The 24,151-nt window shown below is 38.5% G+C and overlaps 3 protein-coding genes and 1 long non-coding RNA gene across 4 annotated transcripts; all 4 read left to right on the top strand.

Moving 5' to 3' along the window:
* The first annotated feature begins 2,898 nt into the window (after positions 1-2,898).
* Positions 2,899-13,089, top strand: LOC140139664 (uncharacterized). Its single transcript, XM_072161367.1, has 5 exons — positions 2,899-3,088; positions 4,233-4,346; positions 4,962-5,093; positions 5,673-5,793; positions 13,014-13,089. The coding sequence occupies exons 1-5, from the start codon at positions 2,899-2,901 to the stop codon at positions 13,087-13,089; spliced, it is 633 nt and encodes a 210-aa protein (XP_072017468.1).
* A 2,113-nt stretch (positions 13,090-15,202) lies between these two features.
* Positions 15,203-15,880, top strand: LOC140139663 (craniofacial development protein 2-like). Its single transcript, XM_072161366.1, has one exon. It carries the CDS (start codon positions 15,203-15,205, stop codon positions 15,878-15,880), a length of 678 nt encoding a protein of 225 aa, XP_072017467.1.
* Positions 15,881-17,675: 1,795 nt separating this feature from the next.
* Positions 17,676-20,154, top strand: LOC140139731 (uncharacterized). Its single transcript, XR_011857174.1, has 3 exons — positions 17,676-17,703; positions 19,585-19,656; positions 20,073-20,154. It is a non-coding gene; the product is annotated as an uncharacterized lncRNA (long non-coding RNA).
* A 1,799-nt stretch (positions 20,155-21,953) lies between these two features.
* Positions 21,954-23,237, top strand: LOC140139730 (G-protein coupled receptor GRL101-like). The gene has a single exon (XM_072161434.1). It carries the CDS (start codon positions 22,045-22,047, stop codon positions 23,077-23,079), a length of 1,035 nt encoding a protein of 344 aa, XP_072017535.1. The 5' UTR covers positions 21,954-22,044; the 3' UTR covers positions 23,080-23,237.
* The last annotated feature ends 914 nt before the right edge of the window (positions 23,238-24,151 follow it).

Below are 24,151 nucleotides of genomic sequence, written 5' to 3'. Positions count from 1 at the left end.
AACAGGCGCGTATCCAGGAATTCGTTGACCGGGGGCGCAAATTAGGATTGTTTTGTGAAAAACAATATGGCCACGAAGCGGTCATCTCGGAGCACTTGCGCGACTCAGGGGGGACTCGGAGTGGGGATGTGCCCCCCTGAGAAGTGAAAAACCTTTGCCAAATAAAGACCTTATTAAAGCCATTTGTTAGACCATTTTGGCACTATTAATGTGTAAAATTTTAGTTTGAAAAAGCCGAAAATGTTTGAAATGACTTCCCAATTGAAGCTTTCAACAACAAAAAATAGCTCGAACTCAATTTGCAAAATTATTACTTCACTGACACTTAAATTAAGACATGAGACTCGCAATTAGGACTAGGCCTACTGAAGCATGCATGGATTGATCATGTTGATGTTGATCATTGAATCCGTCTTAATACTGCAATTTACCTGGGGGGGGGCTCGAGAAATAAATTTTGCTTGTATATATTCGGATTTACCTTTTGATGACCCCTGGGCACGGCAACATGATTGAACCTCTGGATCTTCAGATAGACACCTCTCCACCCCACAACTGTAATCTAAGTTTTTTTTCCAAGCTGTCCCCAGAATTAGTTTACCGGGAAAAGCGAACGAAAATAAGTGCGCGCGTAGCAAATGAAAATTTTCTATTTCAATGCTAAAATTCAAAGGCGGATGTACCGGAGTCACCGAGTGAGGAGCCAAATTTCCAAATGGTCCCACTGATCTGCTACTAAAACAACATTAACGGGAAAATTGCAATATCAATGCTAAAATGAACACAATTGAGGACAATGTGCCCTTAAATCGTGCCAAAGAAAGTTGCATAGGCTTTTTACAACTTTTGGCTCATTTCGTCTCGATATTTTGCATCAGAGGAGCTGCCCTAGCACTCATATTATGATTTCATGATTAACATTATAGAAGGGATGGACAGTTACTCTTATTTTTCAGAATCGTGTTCAAGTTTGAGATGAAAAAAAGGAATATCAAAGGGACATCTCGCAGATCTGCTTACAGAATGGCTTCAGTTCCAGAGAAAACGCGCATCAATTTGGCATTTTAATACTTAATGGGCTAAAAATAGGGTTAGTTTTGGGTCTAAAAAGACCGAAAGGAAGACGCAAATCTTAAATTGTCACAATATATCTGTCGACTGAGCAGGGAAGGGGACTGACTTGCCATCCTGCTCTACGACTAATCTCAATTGGTGCTGATAAACAGTGGATTTCTTTGTGACATTGAGGGGGGGTGGCTTAGAAAAAATCGTTGAGGTATAGTGAATTTACACCTTTTGGAGACAAAATAAGTTTATGGTACAAATGCGCGCGAAACATTTTGTCATGTTAAAGCTAAACTGGTGAAATATGGTACAAAAGTGTAATACATTCGGCCAAAGCCCGCAAAAATTGGCACTTTCGTGGCTAAAATGGCCAAATATACGAGGTTCATTTGGTCAGAAAACCACATACATGGACATACAGCCTTGATACAACGCGTAAACACTGGGGAATTATTGTATGGATCATCCCACTAGCAAAATATTTGGGGATTGCGGAGAGATGATGGGATGCTGTCGAGCTTGCAAATCATTAGTTCTTTGTTCTCAACGCACCTGGCCAACATCATTGTAGGCCTAATATACCAGCTCCACCGGCCCAACGGGCTGCATTACGAACTTGTAGTTTTTTATCCCCTCTCTCTCCCTCCCTCTCTCCTTCTCGGTCTGCAGGTGTGTGTGTGTGTGGGTGTGAGGGGGGTGTGTTCGGGTTGTGTAACTTGTCCGTCAATTGGATTGGTTTGTAACGAAGTGGAGCTTAAACCTTTAATCTCTACAAATGGAACCTATTGACAACCTCGCAATGTTTTCTAAAAGGAAATATGTACCATAAACTAATCAATGGCCATATAGTTGCAGTAATAATAAAAACGACAAACAGTGAAAGTCCCAAGCATATATATATATACGTCCAAATAAAGGAAAAATTATTAATTCCTTTCGACGATCAGCGGTCAGTTTGCAATCGATGGTGGCTGCCATATTGATACCCGATGTATTTTTTATTACGCTGTAACGGTACCCCGATTTTAAAACCAGTGAAATCCGTGCCACAAGCCTCGTCCCTCGTGAACTTTGGTGACACGAAGCAAATACTACCAAAGTTTAGATTCAACATTCGTTCAAAAGAAAACGCGACATTTTTTACCCATAAAACTACAGAAGAACATAAAAAAATTATTATTTAAAAAAGTCTAAAAAGTAATATTTATGATCAACAATGTCTTTTGAGAACGAAAAGTGTAAAAAAAGCACTAAAAACCAAAATTCGCTGTGGGGGTCGCGAATGCCACACAGCAACACACGATTGATTTGCCCGTCAACGAACCCCAGGGGGTGAAAGGTTACACTACCGCTTGTGGCAGAAAGGATTCGCAAGTAGCTATCATGGCGGCTTCCTTGAATCGCAGGAACGAATGATTAAAGTGCTTTTTCTTTGTTAGGAATATTTCGAAATTCATATAGACCGTCTGGTATGTTTAATTTAGGGGTATATAACTATATTAGCCATTGATTAGTTTATGGTACAGATTTCCTTTAACCTGTTTCGCAATATTTACTATCTACAGAGGCAATTTGTGGACTCGAACTCTATTTCTGGGCAGCTCAACAAATATGACATCCAGATTAACGAACATGACATCACCTTGGCACCCAAATCCATACCCACCCGATCTTGATTGCCAGTGGATAATAATCGCCGATAATAAAATTTACGAACTATTAATCGTCGCTCGAGTGAAATTCTTTGAATTGGAAAATGGATTTGATTTTTTGTGACAATATGACAAGCAAGCCAAAGACGAATTCCTGATCACCAAGTGGGTTGGAGGAAGTATGCGAAGGACTGTGGGCAACGGTCCAGTGGTGAGCGTGGATGCAATAGCAGAGTTAACTGGTGTGCTGAAAGTACGAGCGATTACTTCATCTACTTCCAGTATGTGGTTTGTGTTGAAGACCGATAGCACAGGTAATAAGTTGGGATATCGACTTGAATTGGAACAGATACCAGCTTCAGCTGCTGGAGGTAGGTTGTTAATTTCATAAGGCCCATACACCTTTATATCGGTTATATTCTACAAGATTGGTAAAGAAAACAAAATAACCTATGTTATGGATGAATTTAACTTCTCAAAGATGATATGACAGATCTACCCATGCGGATTACTTGGACCTCACTGATAGATTGGATTGAATTGTCCGTAATCCTCACCTCCCATACGTCTGGTGTTCCCTTTCTTCTTCTCTTTTTTACCCTCTCTTCTCCTCCTTCTCATCCGCCCTCTCTCTCGTTGCCCTTTTATCCTTAGGGCCCTCACCATCCGGTGTCCTGGACTTTGGGCACCCTGTCCCTATGGTAGTTACGTGACCTTTATCTTTATTTTCGACAATACTTTTTATCCAAAACAGAAGCCAGAACATTTAATTTTTTACCTATACGCAGGGTGGTGTCGTATCACCTTCAAAATTGCATACGCTGTCAAAATGAATGTAAAATTGAAGCATGGTGCACCATCTTTACACTATATTTGCTTTGAAGAAAACGTGTACTGGTGTCAGAATAGAAAGAGAACACATGGTGTATATCATTCCCTCCTCAAAAATTGAAATATTTTTGTCCCCACCAAACCAAGGTTGGAATGGGAAATATGAAGTGAGCTCTGATGTATGTATGATGTTTGAGCGTAGAACCAATGTCAACCGTTGGCAAAATAACAAACAGAAACTTCCCTTTTGACAAGTTGAAGAATTTCGAAATGAAAGCCAAATTGAAGCCATTTGGTGCACCATTTTAAAACTTTTATTGCTTTTAACCAAAAAGTGTACAGACAGTGTAGCCGAATTGGGCCTGCAATAATCACAGAGCCTTTGCGGCTCTTATAAAAAGCTTTTTTAGACATGGGCCTGATTACCTGCAATTGAAACATTGTCTTTTCTATTTTTCTTCCCTTTCTCTTCTATTCGTCTCCTTTTCTCTTCTAATGTCTCTAGTTTGCCATTTTCTCCTCTTTTTTTATTCTTTTCTTTTCCTTTCCTTTTGCTGTGTTCTTTAGTTTTTTGATGCAAAAAAAACCAATGAGGCATTTGCCTACCTTGCATCAACGTACTTACGACCTGATGTCATGGATCCGTTTGAAGAAAAGACAATAAAGCTCATGTTTCTCTTGCAGGTATATGTAGAGTGGATGAATACCATTGCGGATCTGGATTTTGTGTGACGTCTGAAGCAGAATGTGACGGCTTTATAGACTGCTATGTGAACAAGGCAGACGAAGATCGTTGTGGTTTGTTGAACAAGTTTATACAATTCCCCAGATGAGCTGATAAAAAAAACCGTTTGCATTTGGCTCCTCGTCGTTTTTGTAGTGTCGTCACTGCTTACTAGCTGCGCCAAAGATTATAACACGGAAAACAAATCTTTGCCCGTCTGAATCACAATGATCAGAATGCATGTAATTTGCGTTCTACATGTATACTCTAGTGGACCATATTCTTAAAATCATGTTGTAAATATCCTTTCATCTGAGGATAGAGATCGAAACCAAAGTTAGGAAGCACAATATCGACCATGGGCGGGAACAATCTCACCTATAATTCGAAGGGTTAAATGCAAAATCTAAAAGTTGGCATTAATTATACATACCTCGATTATGTAACGCTTTTGTCATTTTGCACAAAAAGCAATAAACTGCTCAAAAATAACAGGGGTTACAGATAATCATGTACTTAACATTTAAAAGGGAAGTATTATCAGGTTGTGTTGGGACATTTTCTTCACGTTGATATACAAACGAAAAAAACAAAAATGGCAAATGTGTGATTTGACGGTTTGCATTTGACCTTTGGAATTACAAAATATGAGGCATTTGATTAACCGAATGTCATCTAAATAATTGCAGCTAATATCACCTGCCCTGGCTCCTACCTGTGTGACAAAGTACCTGATGTTAATATCTCAATGTGTGTAACAATGGAGGAAGTCTGTGATGGCCAAATAGGATGTCCTGGAGGAGACGACGAGATAGATTGCGGTATGTAAACGTTATGAGAGGTGATTGACGATCCCTTGGAAGAAGAATAGCAAGTCAGTAATTGCAATGGATAATGTGTTTTCGATGCACATGGTACCAATAGGCCATCCAACCACATATGGAAATGCTCTTGGCTCTTTTATTTAATCACGTGCAATAGATGCTAGAAACAGTGTGCAACAACATCTCTTTACACCAGGTTCTGGTTCAACAACATAAATTCAGAAATTAAACACAACTTAACTTCGAAGGTTGCAAAAATCTTCCATACGCCACCCATTTCTACTCCGGTCAACACCTCTTGAATGATATCAGTCCTATGCCAATCGAACACATTCATAAAGTCCGAAAACGTTATTTTCCGCAGAGAATCCTTCTGGATCACTAAACTTCATACCATAGTATTAATGCTCAAGAGTGAGGCCCCGATCTACCCTCTTCTGCCGTCTGTCTGGCGCCCTCATATTGTATCGTTTTTGTTGTTGATTTTTTACACAAGAAACACAAACTGAAAAGTATACCCATAGTCATGAGATTTCGACACTTCTTAAAACCAAACCTTTTCACTTTTTTGCGTAGATATTAAAAGATGTCCTGTGGAATGCAACTGTACCTATCAAGACAATGATCTACAAATAGATTGTAATGACGGCTGGAGTACGGAGACTATCCAAAATATGGCTAGAACGGCCAATACGTTGTGAGTACGAAGCAGGTTCTCTAAACAATTTAACGATGATGATGACATGATGCAGTCATGTCTATAGTAGAATTCATCTCGACCTTTGCAGGACTTAAACCCCATTAAAAGCTATTAAACCAAGATAACACTCATTGAAACAGCTCAACTGATTAAATCGGATCTTCTCTGGTTGTGCACATGTGTCTGTTTTACATGTGCGATATCACAATAAAGCTGGTATTATAGCTTCAGTTGGGTAACCGATTATAAAGGAAACGGAAGGAAACAATGGTATGTGGGGCTTTGTTCACGAAATGAGACAATGGCCTGCTTTTTGTTAACCAGCATTCTTGAAAATGAGCAACATATAATAATAATAATAATTTTATTAGAACAACGCTTTTATAACAGCGGCACACGTCTACCCGACGGTGCGTTCTTACATTAATATACGAGGAAACAAACAAATTTAAACAAAAACAACAACAAAATGAACCAAGAATAAAATTTAAAAAAATGATCAATGAACTTCGTTGCCGATCCATCGACCACGTCTTTCCGGCGTATTGCAGTATTCCAAAGCAAATTGAATGAAAAAAATATCATTTTGGGACCCCACAATGCACCAGAAAGCGAAAATCGATGGGTCAACAATAAAGTTTTGTAACGTGACAAATAGGGTAATCACTCGGCTGTTTCATTAACGACGCCCTCTCTCCACTCAATGCAAAGATTCCATCGAATTGAGGACGCAAGAGGGCATAGAGCAATGGGATGGAATTGGTGGAGAAGATGTTCGCGGGTCATAGGAAATCAAAGGTAAAGGCGTGTTATTTGAACAACCAAGTGATTATGTAAATGAGAACAAAAGTATATCTACTCTACTTGAGGCATTCACTACGATAAGACCAAGCTCGTTTAAGGAGTGATTTACAAGTTAAATCAAAATATTTAGCATACAATCAACATCGATACTATTAACATCAAATAAAAGTTCACTTGAAATCCCAAGCATGAGACATGTTTTTACATTTAGATCACTGCATATAAAAAATTGTCATATAAGATCTAAGCTATTTACATTAAGTTGATACTCAAGATTATAGTATTCGGCAGTTCTGATATTTTGGAGTGCTTTACATACAAACATGAAATGTCTTATATCTTCAGTTCCATTATTGCATAAAGGACAAGTACTGTCCGCTCCATTGTTCCATAAACGAGTTCTACCGTTGAGCGGTAACGTATTTGAACGTGCTTTGAACTTAAGAGATGCAGCATAAAAGTCAAAGTTACATAAAAGATATTCTTCGAGACTAGGCGTGGATTTAATCAATTGGTAATCAATCAGGGACGATTTAGAGGCAACATTTTTTCAACCAATTTTGAAGTGAATTATCCAAAAGAATGTTAGTCAAATTATTAACCCAGTCATTGCTCACGGAAACATCGTTAAATACATGATCCATACCACATTCAATAAACACATTTTGTAAGTAGGATAACCAGCGAAGTTGTTTAGGCTTTGTTGAATTATAAAGTGTGCTTGTGACATTAAACATCAATTTTGGCCAACGATGCAAAGACATACATCTTAATCTATCAAAGTATTTCACACGTACTTTGTCTTGGAGAACAGATTGGTTGCCAACCAAGATCACCCAGTAAACATTCAATCGGTGTATTCCTGGGCGCTTTTAAAATTGAACGAGCCATTTGATTTTGGAGACGCTCAAGTTTTCTAGCATCATCTAGGCTATTAGGTACCCATATAGCGGCAGCATAATTAATACTCGAGATACCCAAATTTTTCCATAAAAGATCTCCGTAATACACACGTTTAAAATCATCCTGGCCATCTATAATCGATTTTATATAACCAATCATACGATTCCCCTTTTTAATAATTTCTTCGATATGGTAATGACTTGTCATGTTTCTACTGAGAGTGACACCTAGGTACTTATACCTGTCAACTTCGTTAATAACACTCTCTCCCAAATTCCATATTCTATTGGGATTCGATCGTTTGCCAACAATCAATACATTGGATTTACTATGATTAAAGCTTAGTCTCCACGCGTTAGCAAAGTTAGCCGCAAGATCTAACATCCTTTGTAGTTCATGATCGCTATTTGCAATAAGTACAATATCGTCAGCCCAAAAGAGGCTACCAGTTCGGACATTACAAATATTTACCCCTAATTTATGATGCTCGAGTAACTTTGTGAATTCATTTATATAGATACAGAATAAAATTGGAGAAAGTACACATCCTTGTTTAACACCTTCTTCGATCTCGAAAAAATCGGTATGAATATTGCCAAATTTTACCATTGATTGAACATTTCTGTACAAAGCATCAATGAGCTTCCAAACATTTCCTCTAATGCCAATATTCCATGCGGAATAAAGGAGTCCATCCCTCCATACTGTGTCAAATGCCTTACGAAAGTCCAGGAAGGCCATATAGGTAGGTTTACCCTCAGCAAGTCTTGTAGCTGCAATACTCTGAATGGTAAATATATGGTCTTCACACCTGTAATCCTTTCTAAAACCTCCCTGGACTTCCGAAAGTATATTATCTTTATCCAGAAAGAGAGAAATTTCATTTGCAATAATTCTATTAAAGATTTTCGAAATGCAGGACGTTAACGTTATCCCCCTATAATTATTGAGATCTTTGTGGTCTCCTTTTTTGAAAATAGGAATGATAACACCTATATTCCATTCTTTTGGAATTATATTTGTTGCAGCAATCTTTTTAAATAATTTAAGTAAAGAATTTATTAAACAACTGCCACCATTTTTTAAAAGTTCATTTGAAATGCAATCAATACCTGGTGACTTATTATTCTTAGACTTCTTTATAGCATCATATACCATTTCATAAGTTATCTCAAGTGTATGAAGTTGATTATCATTAACAGGATTATTTTGAATCCTATATTGATTTACCATCTTTTTAACATTACGATTCGATACGTCATTATTACAATCTTTAAGTTCCCTATTCATTTTACCAAGAGTACGCCAATAATATAATACACATTGTTTCATTTTGTTATTATCGTGAATAATCTCATTAGTACCTGGATCTTTCAAAGAATAGATATCCTGCTTAGGTTTGTTTCCGCGAAGTGATTGCCAGAAATTGCGACAATGGGGACCTTCCTCATTGGCAACCTTGATCGATTTCTCAACACGTTTATGCATGATCTTTTCTTTGATGATTGATTTCACATGGTGCCTCTTTGTTTGGTAGTCATTCCAAAGATCTTGACCTAGTTCTTTATCGTTCTTATCACCCTTACACCAAATTCTATGTTTTCTATTAGCCTCTTTGCGATCTTTAATACATTTATCAATATCTTTATCCCACCAATTACGCAGTTTTGAATTTATTTTACGGCTACCGATGGTTTTTGTTGCTGCTTGAATAACTTTATCTTTCCAAGAGTGCCAAATAGAGTCCATGTCATCTAAATGGTCAATATTCCAATCCGAAAAATTACAAGAGATTTCATTCTGAAAATCAGACCAGTCTTGGTCTGGACTAATATCCCATATAATACGATTTTTCTGATTTTGATCATGGTTATAAGTTACTGGTTTCTTAAAAGCACACTTCATTAATAAAATATTATGATCACTACCCAAATTCATATTACGATCGTCATCTACAATAAATTCTTTTACATATTCAAAAACACTAAACAAAAAAAAAAAGTAATCAATTGCACTTTTCTGATCGTGCCTAAACCAAGTAAATTTACCTTTACATAACTTTGTACAATTCATAATAAGTAAACCAGAATCGTCTCTAAAATTAAGTAGACGTTGACCATTAACATTAATATCCTTATCGCAAAAAGGAATCTCTTTACCAATTCTACCGTTACAATCACCCATAATTATGATTCTAGGATCATTAATGTTGTCAGTAACACACATTTCCTCAATTCTAATGCAATCAGAAAGTAATTGACTATAAAGTTCATCTACACGCTCGATGTCAACGCCTTCTACTGGAAAGTATACAACCGCAATGAAAATGGGACCATTTTCCATAGAAATTTTTAACCATAGTCTTTCAATCTCATCACTACTAGAATCAAGAAAATTATCATCGATTACATTTAATTTATCTGACACAAGAAAACCTATTCCGCCACCACCTTTGTGGGATCTATTCTTACCAAACCATTTATATCCCTTGACTTCAATACCATCGTCATGTTCAAGAAAGGTTTCGGCCAAACCCATAACATCTATATTTTCTTTATTCAACAGATCACTTATGTCATAAATTTTGTTCTTAACTCTGTTAACGTTATTAAACGCAAAATTACACCCGATAACAGGCCTATTACTAACACGTCTTTTCCCTTTACCTCGCCTGTGTCTTTTACCATGTTTACTAGTCTTATTACCTTCATATGACTTGTTGGTATGTGATATTACATCTTGAGTAATGTGATCACTACAAATAGGCATGTTATCAGTTCCAGAGACATCGTCTTCATTTACATGATAAAAATCAGTACATTTTACATTACTTATATTTGAACGAGTGCATTCATCATACAAAACATTAAATGAATTTGAAACACCAATATCATTGCCGCCGAATACAAAATTAATACTTTCTCTGGCTTGTATACCAGAAGCGGCATCAGACACTTCTTTGCATAATGATTGTTTGCATAATGATTGTTGACTTAACACGGTTTGGAAATAATGTCTTCATATTTTTGGTGTTATCTGTCGTTTACATATCATTCCTAAAACACAAAAGTGCGACCCTCTCCAAACACCTAAATTAGCTAAAAATTTAGGACATGTTACAAAACTATATTTTCTAGAATTTCGTAGAATAGTTTAAATGTAGCCTGTACCGTTTGTTTGTGGCATCCTTCAGAACGGAGCGGTCCGTTACCAATATAGCTCAATATTTTCGGTCAAATTTCCATTCAATTAACACGGGGAGTTGGCTAGCTATGAGCTAGCTGTGCTTTGCCCTCACTCATATTCTACGAAAGTGCGACCCCTTCTGAACATCTAACCTAGCTGTAATTTTAGGTCATGTTAGAGAAATATATTTGCTAGACGTTTGGAGAATAGTTTAAATATTGGCCGGTTATTTTTCACACAGTGATGGTAACTAGGCAAATGCAATATACTTCTAACGTACGCTATTTGTGGAGGTCACGCGTCAATGGTGAGAGCACTGTGTATTGTGTATAGGAAAGCGGACAGTAACTGCAGTATGACGAATATACCCCGTCATTTTCTGCACTCAAACATAGTATATGTGACCAGCTCCAACAAAACCCGGAACAAGTCGCCAGACATGTTTTTTATGTTCATTTTAAAGCTTATTGTCTAGTGCTTACATTTTTATTCAAATCATGAAATGTCGAAAGAGCGACTTGTTTATGGTTTTGTCAGAACGGGTCACATATAGTAGATACAGTCTATAGACTCAGACTGAATACATTTCTCTTGCATAAAACCAGAATTTTACTCCCGGTTAACGATTTCGCCTATCATGATCAATAGACAACAACCGATTGATGATGGCTGATCCTCACTTCCGGTTTGGCGGATCCCGATTGTAGAAGGTGTATTTCCAGTAAGTAGGGGATTGTATACTTTATTTAAGAAGTGAGCCCTCGACCCTATTCATGACGTTGGGTCCTTTTCTCCTGATCGAAATGGATTCTTTAATATGTATAAAGTTTGCATTGTTCCAGTAAATGACGTGATTTTGTGTTCCACTATAGCCGACTTTGACTGGTTACTTGACGAGTGACGTGTTGTTTCTTTCGGATGTTTATTGATATGAGTCTCGAATTTGCGACCAGTTTTACCTACGTAGGAATGGTTAGAGTAAGGTACATGGAATTTCGTAGACGCAGTCATCTGTGTTACGGAGATCGATTTTGTTTGTCTTTTGGATGCACAAGTATCTTACGAAGAGTATTATTTGGTTTCATTCCAGTGGCTATTTCGTGGTAGTTCCTGTTGGCTTTTTGTGACAGACCCTATATACGTCTGGGACCACTACGAAACTCTTTGTCTTGATATCACTGTTTTTCTTGGTCTTAGGCTATACCTGTTTCTTATCCATTTTGTCTTTCACTTGTTTAAAAGACGACTGAGCGCCTGGTTGATCTTATTCTCTTTCTGCTTTTCGTCTTCCTCATCCGTCACAATACTGTGCATCCTGTCGAGGAGAGTGCGCACTGCACCTAATTCGTGGTGTAGAGGATTTTGGAAATTAAGTTTAAGATATTGGTTAGTAAGAGACCTTTTTGCACCTCTTCAAAGTGAATTGAATATTTTCTGTGGTTGGCAAGATTTTCTACCCGGTCTTCCGTGACCACCTTTAATATTTCGTCGACATATCTTTTCCAAAGTATTTGTTGCAATCTAAGCTAAAGCTAAAGCATGTTGTTCTAGGAATTCCATGTACAACTTAGCAACTACTAGTGAAACTGGAATCCCCATAGCCGCTCCAAACTATTGTTTATTAATTTCCAATGAAAGAAAAATATGTTGTAGTGAGGACAAACCGTTGTAGGTGTTATCATATTCCAAGCGAGCTTTTAACACTCCAAAGATGTTTCAATCCCCCTCCTTCCAACCAGCGTTGCTAAAATATCAGCTAAGTCTCGCCAGGGAAGTGGTCTCTCGATCTCTGGTATACAATAATAATATCGGTGTGATTAAAAATCGGTCGAACGTATTACGCGGTTTATGGATCTTGGGCGTACCGTATATTATCGGGTAATTTTCCTCTGTTGGGTAGAGCAGATCATAGTTAGTATATCTTTATTTTTACTCTACCCAAGATTACACTAGCTGTCTCATGTATTTGCGGGGGGTAGAGGTAATCTGCTTATATGTTTTTGCGTCGCTCCTCGCACTTCTTCAGTCAAGTATACTATCCACTCCTGACTGAAAATACAGTCGGGATCCGGCAAATCGAAAGAGATCAACCATCGTCATTCTGAAGATGTCTATCGACCATGATGAAATCGTCAATCGTGAGTAAAATATTCTGGTTTTGTGCAACAATTAATTCAGTCTGTTTACCTGCAAACCATTTTAAGCTATTCAGTGCAGTAAAATAATATGCCTATGGAGTTTAAAAGAAAAGTATAATACGCAATGTATGTGTTCGCGCTTTCCCAAAGTACAGTATAGCTTAAGGTTATTTGGTTTTTTTACAGGCAACTTACCGGTGGACTCCTTAGTGCTGTTGAACCTGGTTTATTCAAAGGAATATTTGCATTACACACACTGTGAGTATAAAGCCGTACAAATGTCGCCTTAAATTTATAATTGAACTGAAGGTCTATAATAAACTCCTCAAGAAAGTTTGTAAAGTTTTTTCAAGCATCTATATATCGTGTTGCATATCAATGGACAGCTAATCTCGTTTCCTTTACAATGACACCACATTTGAAATAATCAATATGCATCACGATAATTATGAACATGTCACAAATAATCTGAAATATAGATGCTTGAAAAAGTTTTAAAACTTTTTGAGGAGTTTAGATGATAACGCCACTATTAGCTCAGTTGTGGAGCATCGGTCAGGTGTTCCGAATGTTACAGGCTCAATCCATACAGTTTATGTATGACGAGACTTGTGCTAAAATAAATTATGATAAATTTATTATTATTATGATATAAATACATCTATTTAATTATAATTTCAACTGGGACACTCATCACTGCATAATAAGCATTTATTCTACTTTGTCGCTCGATGTCCAATGCCTTTTAACCTTTTTTCCCAATAAGTATACCAAATTTTTATCGTTTATAACGGGAGGTCTGAATTTGTTTGTTTACAGGTCTTTAGAAAAGAACAGTATTGATCATCTCGAACCAGGTGCATTTGATGGTCTTACTAATTTGACATGGTTGTAAGTGTATTTGACCCGATCAAGCAAAATAGGGACAATGTCGTTGAAAAAAACCTAGTTTTGCATCACGATTAAGAACGTTTGGGCAAGTTTAGACTTCTGTCAATGCCAAGTTAATACATAAGCAATACGATTATAAGGATTTGAATTAATAACTCCTGGCTACATTGTCCTCACTTTACTTAATCTGGTTGAATATTGTTTTTGTGATCTGATCTGGTCCATGAGATAAAGGCAAAAATATGGAGTAAAAAACAATAAAATACATAAGAACAGTCCGGATTTAATTTGACAGCATCGCCCATTTCCTGATGTCCGTGTGGGGTTGCGCCGTCACCTTCACACTGGGGATCTGTGTCCTGTACCACCAGTGTGATATGGGTTATGTGCCCATCAGTACTGGAATTCAGCGCCTTTACCCTAGTATGTGGAATAAGAACTCCCATACTCTACGAAACTTAGGACGAAAGCTCCAATCCAAAAACAACACCAGACAAAAAACAAGCTACCAAGCCAACTAATTTGGCTCACCTTTCCTAACCAGCTGTGTTGCGAAAGGAAGTTTCAAGGTATAGAGAAGGTAGACAGATAGAAGGATGAAAAATAGAGAAGGATGAAATATAGAGTAGTGTATGTAGGAGCATCCAAATGGGACAAATTATAGTACCCATTTGGAGAAAATCCAGCATAGATGGAAAGAATTGGCAAAAGTGCCAAAATGCTGGTAATCCGGACTGTGGACTAAAAGGTTGTCCACAGACGAACAGCATCATCCATTTCCTTTTGTCGGGTAAAAGCTAGTGTGGGTGCCAGCTTGTGTTGTGTCTATTCTTACCTCTTCCTCTTCATCATCTTTTCTTTCTTGCTGTCCCAATCATAGAGTTTTGTGTTGAATGTGGATGAACCTCACTGCCTTGTGAGCACCTCGGGAGAGGCAAAGGCTAGGGAGTAAACCTTACACAAATCCGGAGTGGAGCCCCTAAGGCGGTCTGGTGAATGAACTTCAAAACCTTCCGGCAGCTCCTGCATCCAAGTTGATGCCAAACGTATTGCTTCGCTCTCCTTTGGACTACATCAACGAGGCCAAGAGGGGGACTCTGATTACTGGGCAGCTCAGAGTCTCCATAAAATTTGCCCAAGCACGTGCCCTGGAGAGGTCACTTCAGTGCCACTGTATGCAGTCGCAGAAACAACACGGGGTGCAGCAGTTACGAGTGATAAGCCCACACCAATTGGCGTAGGTTACGGGTGCTACGGGCTGCTGTGGGAGGGATCATCGTGTCCCACTGGTCAGCTACCGCCCACCTAAAGCTGGGCAGTCCCCAGTTAGTAAGGTGCTCACCAGTCACGGTCTGTCTGCTTCACAGGGTGCTTGGAGCTTAGAGTATCAACTTAACAAGCAGACCTAAAACAGTGCACCTGGAAAGCAACAAAGAAATAAGAAATTTCCAGTCTTGCGTTTAGCTAGCTGGAACGTCAGGACCATGTGTCCTGGCATCACAGATGATCTCCGTCTGATCGACGATGCAAGGAAGACGGCCATCATTAATCGCGAGCTCAAAAGACTGAACATTGACATTGCTGGTTTGCAGGAGACAAGGCTCCTCTCTGATGGAAGTCTAAGAGAACAAGATTACACCTACTTTTGGCAAGGAAAAGAACAAGACCAACCACGCCAGCATGGAGTCGGGTTTGCAGTGAGGAATACCTTACTCTCTTCAATTGAACCACCAACTGCAGGTACAGAACGTTTCCTCTCACTTCGCCTTTCGACATCTTCAGGCCCGGTGAACATAATGAACGTTTACGCTCCTACCCTTTGCTCCTCTACTGAGACCAAGGATCAGTTTTATGAGGAACTGGACTCAGCCATCAGATGCATAGCCACTAATGAGGACTTATTCCTGATTCCTGCAGATCACAGTGCATGGTCCAGCTGTCTCGGACACTTCGGTGTAGGTAAAATGAATGAAAATGGACAAAGACTGCTTGAGCTATGCTCGTATTACAACCTTTGCATCAGCAAACACTTTCTTCAGTACAAAACCATGCCACAGAGTGTCTTAGAGACATTCCAGATCCCACCATTGGCATCAGCTGGACCTCATAATCACCAGAAGATCATCTCTGAACTGTGTGAACATCACCCGCAGCTACCATAGTGCTGACTGCAATACAGACCACTCATTAGTCAGCAGCAAAGTGCGTATGCAGCCAAAACGTATCCATCACTCTAAGCAGAAGAGGCGTCCACGTATCAACACCACAGGAACACCAATCCCTGCCTTGTGTGAGCACTTTGCTAAATCTATAGAACGATCCCTGCAGGACTGTCCTGAAACATCCACTGTGGAGAGATGGAATTTCCTTGGAGACACTATATATAACACAGCCAAGAGAAGACACTTGCATCACTTCAAAAGGCAAAGAGAAATGCCCAGAGAACTGCAAGACGCTGTGCCAACGACTATTGGCTGACCCTCTGTCAGAACATCCAACTGTATATCAACAGTGGCGATGTCCGTGGTATGTATGAAGGCATCAAAAGGCGTTTGGGCCACCACCACCAAGACTGCACCAATAAAGTCGTCTGATGGTGCTGTCGTTAAAGACCGAAGCAAACAGATGGAAAGATGGGTTGAGCACTACCAGGAGCTCTATTCCCAGGAAAATGTGGTTACCGAAGCTGCATTGAACAGCATTAAGAGGCAGCCTGTAATAGAAGAGCTTGATAACCCACTGAAGAACTGTGTAAGGCCATCGACTCTCTCTCTAGTGGCAAAGCTCTACAGGAAAAGATGCAATTCCTCCTGAGATCATCAAAGCAGGCAAGAATACACCCCTTCTTCATCACCTTCATGAGCTTCTCTGTCTTTGTTGGCAAGAAGGAATGGTACCCCATGATATGCGAGACTCTGTTATGGTTACACTCTACAAAAACAAAGGTGACCGCAGCGATTGTAACAACTACCGGGGTATCTCTCTCCTAAGTATAGTTGGGAAGGTATTTACCCGCGTAGTCCTCAACAGGTTGCAGACGCTAGCTGAGCGTGTTTATCCTGAATCACAATGTGGTTTCAGGTCTGGGAGGTCAACCATCGATATGATATTCTCTGTACGGCAACTTCAAGAAAAATGTCGGGCGCAGAGACAACCACTCTTCATTGCTTTCATCGACCTGACAAAGGCATTCGATCTAATCAGCAGGAAAGGTCTTTTCACACTACTCGAGAAATTGGATGCCCACCAAAGCTGCTCAAGGTTATCATATCCTTCCATGAAGGAATGCATGGCACTGTCCAGTACGATGGCTCCTCCTCTGATGCCTTCGAAATCAGGAGTGGAGTGAAGCAGGGATGTGTGCTTGCTCCTACACTGACGCATGCTTTCAACTCATCAGAGGATGATGTGTATCTCCACACAAAAAGTGATGGAGGTCTGCTTAACCTATCACGTCTCCGAGCAAAGACCAAGATGCAGAGAGTCCTGATCAGAGATATGCTATTTGCTGATGATGCAGAAGAAGGTCCAGCAGTGGGAAGAGAGAAGAGAGCGAAGACGGCAGGGCTCAGTGTCAGCTCCATCATCGCAAGAAGTTGTTTTCAGTTGCAGCAAATGTAAGAGGATTTGCCGTTCAAGAATTGGACTGCATAGTCACAGCAGGCGATGCAGCTAAACATCAGAGTGACTTAGGGCACAAAACTCCATTGTCTCCCGAGACAGACGGATGCTATGATGATGACATAAGAAAATACACATCACAAAGCTTCAGAACTTTAGAAACAAGTATGCTAGACCTTTGATGTTTTCAGTATCTGTTACAAAAGTGCATGAATGTATACTTTGAATACTTCAACTTTGTTGAAGGGAAATAAACCATTACATGTTGTTGTTTTTTTTCCATTTTTTGCAGAGATCTTTCACACAACAACATTTCAATGCTAACAAGTCACGCTTTTCGAGGTTTACCTCAGTTGAAAGTATTGTAAGTTTTGTTATTGTATCAGAGTTAATGTCAGCAACATTTAATATGTAAAGATTTACCACAGTTTGCGCAACATTATGGTAGCAAGAGTTTCGTTAAGTTAATATGTTTTAGTTTAGTTTATTTCGTTGTTGTTGTTGTTGTTGTTGTTGTTGTTTTCAAATCGAAGCAAGTGCTATCATTAAGAGCCCAGATTAAGAGCCATTGGAATTAAGGATACGCTTGGCTTCTGTAATATCTGCCCTCAAAATTGATGCACGTAGCCAGCTTTAAAATTATTTTTTTCTGGAACTCCAAACATCGTCCCGATTTGAAACAGTAAGCTTACGTATTCACAGAATTTCAATGAAAATATTATTTAAATGAGCCACTATATCGACACAATTATTCCCTACAATATTTCTTTAAGCTAACACATGCCTATCAAAATTTTATGAACTCAGCATAATAAGGAAAAATGGTCCAAAATGAAGTTCTGAGATATGCACACATTTAGTTTCAAGTACTCACATTTTCTGCTATTTCACCGTATTACTTTACAATCCCATAATATTCCAGGTGCAGTGCTTATATATTACTACTGATAATCATTATTGCATGGGAAGTGACAATTGATGTTCACAAAACTTCCACCATCGATGTCATGCTGCAAAAGCACATGTGCACCGTTGTTTACATGCTAGTCAGTGTTACCAGGGCCAAGGGCATACCGTAACAACTCGATAGTTAGCATAATATGTGCTTACTATCGAGCGCTTTTAAAAACATTATTGTACCAAAGTCCGGCGCTTTACCAACTTTTGAGACACACATTTGCAGGTTCACTTGCTCGTATATAACTATGTGTATCGATGATTTGCTCAAAACTATTTCCCATTGAAATGAAATACACGTGACTGAAAATACAAGGAAGTAGGGGAAAGGCAAGTATTTTTGGGACATATTTTTTGGGGCACCTTTGAAATAAAAGCTCTAAAAGGCTTTAAAAAGAAAAACAGTACAGAAACGCTTAAATATGCAAATATATATATATATCTTTGCATGTGCTGGGGGGGGGGGCAAAGGCCGGGAGGAGGGCAACCAATTTTTGGCAGGCTGAGAGGGGGACAATCAATTTTGGCACTCCATTTGAAAATGTTTCATATTTCTACCCTTTGTTACAAAGTTGTAAAGGAATCGAACGAATTTTCTGGAAGTTTTAAGTCTGAAAATTAATCAAAATTGGATTTATTGTGACCAATTCAGTCGAACCTAAACATCGCCCTAACGAATTTCAGCCGACAATATAGCCTCCTTACCAGTTCTGCCCTTGATATAATTCCGACAGCCTGTCACTAATTAACAATCGTTTCGAAAGATGTTTTGAACAAATTTTTAATGTTGAGGTCCTACTGTATTTCATAAATACAAGCACGAATCACCTACTTTGATTCACCCAAGCCCTATTTTAACCGGGACCAATACAGGATTACAGTAAATGCGGAAGGATTTAGTGTTTTGCTCCCTTAATATAAAACAAGAACTGTCTTGAAAAATATTTAGCGCTGTCGGATATCTAGAGCAAAATTGATATACTAAAATAATCAAAAAACACTTTGTAGATACATTTTTTTTTCAATCTGCATCTCTGTATATATGTACTTCATACATAAAAAGTAAATGAACAAAGGACAACCCCACCTTACGGCACCGGGGAATGAAGTCGACGAATTTAAGTTTCGAGTGCATAATCTTTAATCTGTTTTATATTTTGTTGTTGTTTTGTTTGTTTTTTGAATGTTTTTTGTTTTTATGTTTGTTGTATTTCTAATATCTATTTCCTATATTCCATACATCAAACACTAGAAAATAAACTTATGTTCAACAAAACATTGATTTCAGGTACTTGTCGAATGTGCCGATTACTACGATCCAAACCGACACATTTCTTGCGACTACTAAACTTGAGATTTTGTAAGTGTAACCATATTATATATTAAATACAAATAAAATATATATTTACGTTTTGATATTAGAAATTGAGACTTGACAACAAATTACCCTAAATCGATCGTGAAAGAACCATGCAATAATGCATACTTAAAATTTCAAATTATGTGAACAGATTTAATATTGCGTATTGAACACGTTGACTTGATCACTTATATACCGGGTTTTACTTCTTACTTTGAAAAAAGAATTTGATTATACTTCATACATGGAGGGCGCTCCCCAAACACCCCTACAACAACCACCCCACCCCTCCCCTAACACCCATCAACACGTTTGCTCACAACCATAGCGTCCAACGCCAACCCACTCCACCACCACACACCGATTGCGATGCTATAACAATGCATATTATCACAACTTGTATTTTTTTATATTAGAGTTTTGATACGAGAGAGCGTAACGTACACACCAGTAGATGTTGAAAAGGGAGGATTTCGTGGTCTGAACAGTTTGAAAAAGCTGTAAGTTGCTTTTCATTAAAAAAGTTTACTTAAATAAACTAGTGGATACAACAACTTACTTTAGTGGGTGACATGGACATCAAAAAAAAAGGGGGGGGCTGACATCATCGAGGTATACAAGCAGGGCCAGATTTACCTTTTTGGGGTTCCTGGACCAGGCCAAAATTTGGAGGCCCAAAGCTCACTGTGAGGATGGCAGGTGCACTCAAATGTCCAAGTTTTGGTTTACGAATACAATAAGTGTGTGGCAGAAGAAACATTTTAATGTTAAAACATAGAGGGAGACTATTTTACTAGGATATTTGCTCCCGAAGCGAGCGAAAAATTTCAATTTCAGACTATTTCAGTCCTACATTTTTGGGCCCATCTGGCCCAATGGTAAATCAGACCCTGCTAAAAAAAATTTAACTTCCGTGGTCGTGTCTGTGCGTATCGCGTACACGAGCGTAAATGCAAAAGCAATAAACAATCACGCTCATTGGCTGATCAACGCACTTGACAACAAGGCGGCTGACCCATTGGTCTTCGGCGCGACGCGTAGTAGGCGACCTTGTCACATCTACGCGATCGCAATTCACCAGCGCGTACCCGGACCACGGAAGTTTTAAAAAATACAAGCATGCGTGATAGCAATAAATAAACAGGCCGCAGTAGCTTTTGCCGAGAACATCTCATCGAACTATTGACAGGGCCAGTTGGACATTGAAGTTAAATATGAAACTTTTTTTTAATTTCAACTAAGCATTAATTTAAAAGTTGGCCTTTCATATTGAAAATATACATTTGTTTCCCAAAAAGACCTAAATGTTTTGGTGTGCTTTTGAGGAAAAAAATTCAATTGATCCCAGCTACATAAACTTTACGCATACATCATCAGTTTTATAAAGTTTACTTCGAGGGCTGTTAAATATCAAAAATATCAGTTTTTAATCATTTGACATAAATGTGTATTATTATATGTTGCGAATTTCAAAAAAAAAATCAAAATTATTTGATATCAGAAGGATGCAATTAGATATGGCTGATGTGCTCTCATGTCCCACGCTCATACCCCACCCCTTAATCCCAACAAGATTTTATCACTTGGAGAGTGAAAGATTATTGAAACAATGGGGAAATTTATGGGATAGTTTACGACTATAAGCTTTAACATAAAATTTCATTTCAGTCGGTCGTTTAGAATGAAAGGAGCAAAATCAACTTTATGGAAATTCCACATTCATCATGCATTGAGACTGCGCACTCCTGTAGTTTGTGTGTGTGTGGTGGGGGTATTTTATTTGTTCTATATTACCGATTGTAGTGGAATGAAGTTAATACATGTATTACGCTTTCATTGTTCTTTTTTCGTGGAACAGCTACCGTTCTTCTAAATTTATTCGCCACTCAAGTGTTAAGATCTTTTATGGACACCCTGTACTGCTTTGTTTCTCACTCCTCATTAACTACTTGGTGGTTCACATTATCACATATACTAACATGGTTTTCGTTATTATAATAAAAGCGCGATCTAAGTTGTCTAAATATGACGTTGTAAACCGAATATGAAGGTCACCTGCAACGTTGATCATGGAAAGAAAAATGGGTGCTTTCAAAATTCTTTGCCTGCTCTATCTCTACAATTCTCGTGCATTCAACCGTTTCAGAGTGGATAGGAGTAGAGTTCAGTGTTTGCTGAGTGTTTTGATATATAGCCAAACATTTTCGCTAATTAAGACCACAAATATATGGAGAAAATAAACGGTCACCGCCCGGAAATTAATTCGAATTGGTCATTTTGATACTTAACAGGTACGTTGATGATCGTTTTTTGTGCTGTCACTTTGAAGGCTTGGAAGAATGCGTCGTCCTTGAACAGCAACCGCCACTTTTCAAGTGCGGAAGTCTCATGCAGAACATTGGCCTCCGTGTCACTATGTGGATTCTCGGAACCAGTGCCATTATTGGTAACGTATTCGTCGTTGCAGTGAGAGCTAGGGAAAAGAAAACGTCTACCATCCAAGCTAAACAGTCTTTCTTAATTGGCAATTTGGCAGTTTCAGATTGTCAAATGGGAGTATACATGCTAATTCTGGCGTCTGTTGATTTGTATTATGGCGATGAATATTTTGTGTATTCAGATCAATGGCGCTCATCAAAATTATGCAAACTCGCAAGTTTTTTATCCCTTCTCTCGAGTGAAGCTTCTGTTTTATTCATTACGCTGATATCAATTGATAGGTTTATTTGCATTGTATTTCCCTTTGGTAAATTCAAGTTCCGTGGCATGTCAACTAAAGTTGCCGTTGCAATAATTTGGGTAATAGCCTTCGTACTAGGAATATTCCCTACTTTGCAAGCGGGACCCAACTCCGATTTTTACGATCTATCGGATGTCTGTATCGGCCTTCCGTTGATTACACGACCGTCAAGTTACAGCATCCAATCAAGTGACGTTGGTGGTCCTGATTCGGGGCGATCATTTGATCTGCCCGTTGCAGACAAATTTAAACCTGCTTGGTATTATTCCATCGCAATTTTCTTAGGCATCAACCTTGTTTGCTTTTTGACAATATTTGTTTGTTATGCTGCTATGTTTATCTCTGTGAAAACTTCCAGCAAAAAAGTTCAGCGAAATCAGTCAGAAAGGGATGATATCAAAATCGCAATCAAAATGGCGGCGATAGTTGGTACGGATTTCATATGTTGGATGCCGGTGATTATAATGGGTATCCTTTCTCAGACCCGGGCGGTCGTGATTCCTCTAGAGATGTACACGTGGTCTGTGGTTTTTATTCTCCCTATAAATTCGTCTCTGAATCCGTATTTGTACACAATCGCCTCGCGGATTGCCGATATGCGAAATAACAAAAAAGAACAATCATCGCCCCCGCAAACAGATAGTAAAAACACACCTAACACGTCTAAATCAGAAACTAAATAATAAACAAATGTCTCTGAATGTTTTGATGACTACGACCTACACTTGAATTAGGCCAATGAATGTGTAACACACAAGTTAAAAACGGTTTAAACGAAATAGACGTAATTTAACGCGTAAATTAGCATTTCTTAAGCTCAAAAACAGCGTCGTAAGTTTCGAGGTCGTCTTTTGTTTCCTTTTTTGTTTCCTAAGTTGGAAATTAAGTAATATTGATGTATTAAAATGTATTATCAAACATGTACAGCAGTCATTAGTACCATTATGTCGAATCAATGGTATACAGGGACGGTTTATCTGGGGGGACACAAACTCAAACATTTTCTTTATAACAAAATCATGAAACACCCCCTATCATGATTATCTTGTCAATTGCAAGGTATAAACCAGATATGGTTCTTTAATCATATGAATTGCCAAGCACGATATTATTTGGAAACTATATTATGGTCAGCTTCGACCAACCTCGTAGATTGACATTGAATGGAATACACACAGCACCTACGCGAACTGTGCTGTGCGTATTGCGTAACTGACGCGCTTTTGTGAATTTATGCGAGCCCAATTTACTTTATTGACGGATGAATAGTTCTCGACATATACGAGCTGATCATAGTAAAAGAGCATTTGGTAGTAATTATGCTGAGACAGCCTGTATATAACATAGTTATCAAAAGTTTGCCTCTTCTATTATAGCTCTGGACTGCTCAATCATGTTGGTAACCTCAATCATGTTGGTAACCTCAATCATGTTGGTAACCTCAATCATGTTGGTAACCTCAATCATGTTGGTAACCTCAATCATGTTGGTAACCTCAATCATGTTGGTAACCTCAATCATGTTGGTAACCTCAATCATGTTGGTAACCTCAATCATGTTGGTAACCTCAATCATGTTGGTAACCTCAATCATGTTGGTAACCTCAATCATGTTGGTAACCTCAATCATGTTGGTAACCTCAATCATGTTGGTAACCTCAATCATTTTGGTAACCTCAATCATTTTGGTAACCTTTGTCATTTTAGTGATTAAACAAAATTATATAGATTAAAAATTGCAGGAATTGTGAAAATT

The sequence above is a fragment of the Amphiura filiformis genome, chromosome 18, assembly GCF_039555335.1.
Source record: "Amphiura filiformis chromosome 18, Afil_fr2py, whole genome shotgun sequence".
Lineage (NCBI taxonomy): Eukaryota > Metazoa > Echinodermata > Ophiuroidea > Amphilepidida > Amphiuridae > Amphiura > Amphiura filiformis.
Note: the sequence above shows the minus strand (reverse complement) of the source record. Positions and strands in the feature narration are given on the sequence as shown.

Bases quoted from the DNA above. Each gene is read 5' to 3' on its own strand.
- LOC140139664 (XM_072161367.1), top strand. From the start codon at position 2,899: ATGCGAAGGACTGTGGGCAACGGTCCAGTGGTGAGCGTGGATGCAATA. The intron at 3,089-4,232 runs GTAGGTTGTTAA...TTTCTCTTGCAG, and splicing joins ACCAGCTTCAGCTGCTGGAG to GTATATGTAGAGTGGATGAA. The intron at 5,094-5,672 runs GTATGTAAACGT...TTTTTTGCGTAG, and splicing joins AGACGACGAGATAGATTGCG to ATATTAAAAGATGTCCTGTG.
- LOC140139663 (XM_072161366.1), top strand. From the start codon at position 15,203: ATGTGTCCTGGCATCACAGATGATCTCCGTCTGATCGACGATGCAAGG.
- LOC140139730 (XM_072161434.1), top strand. From the start codon at position 22,045: ATGCAGAACATTGGCCTCCGTGTCACTATGTGGATTCTCGGAACCAGT.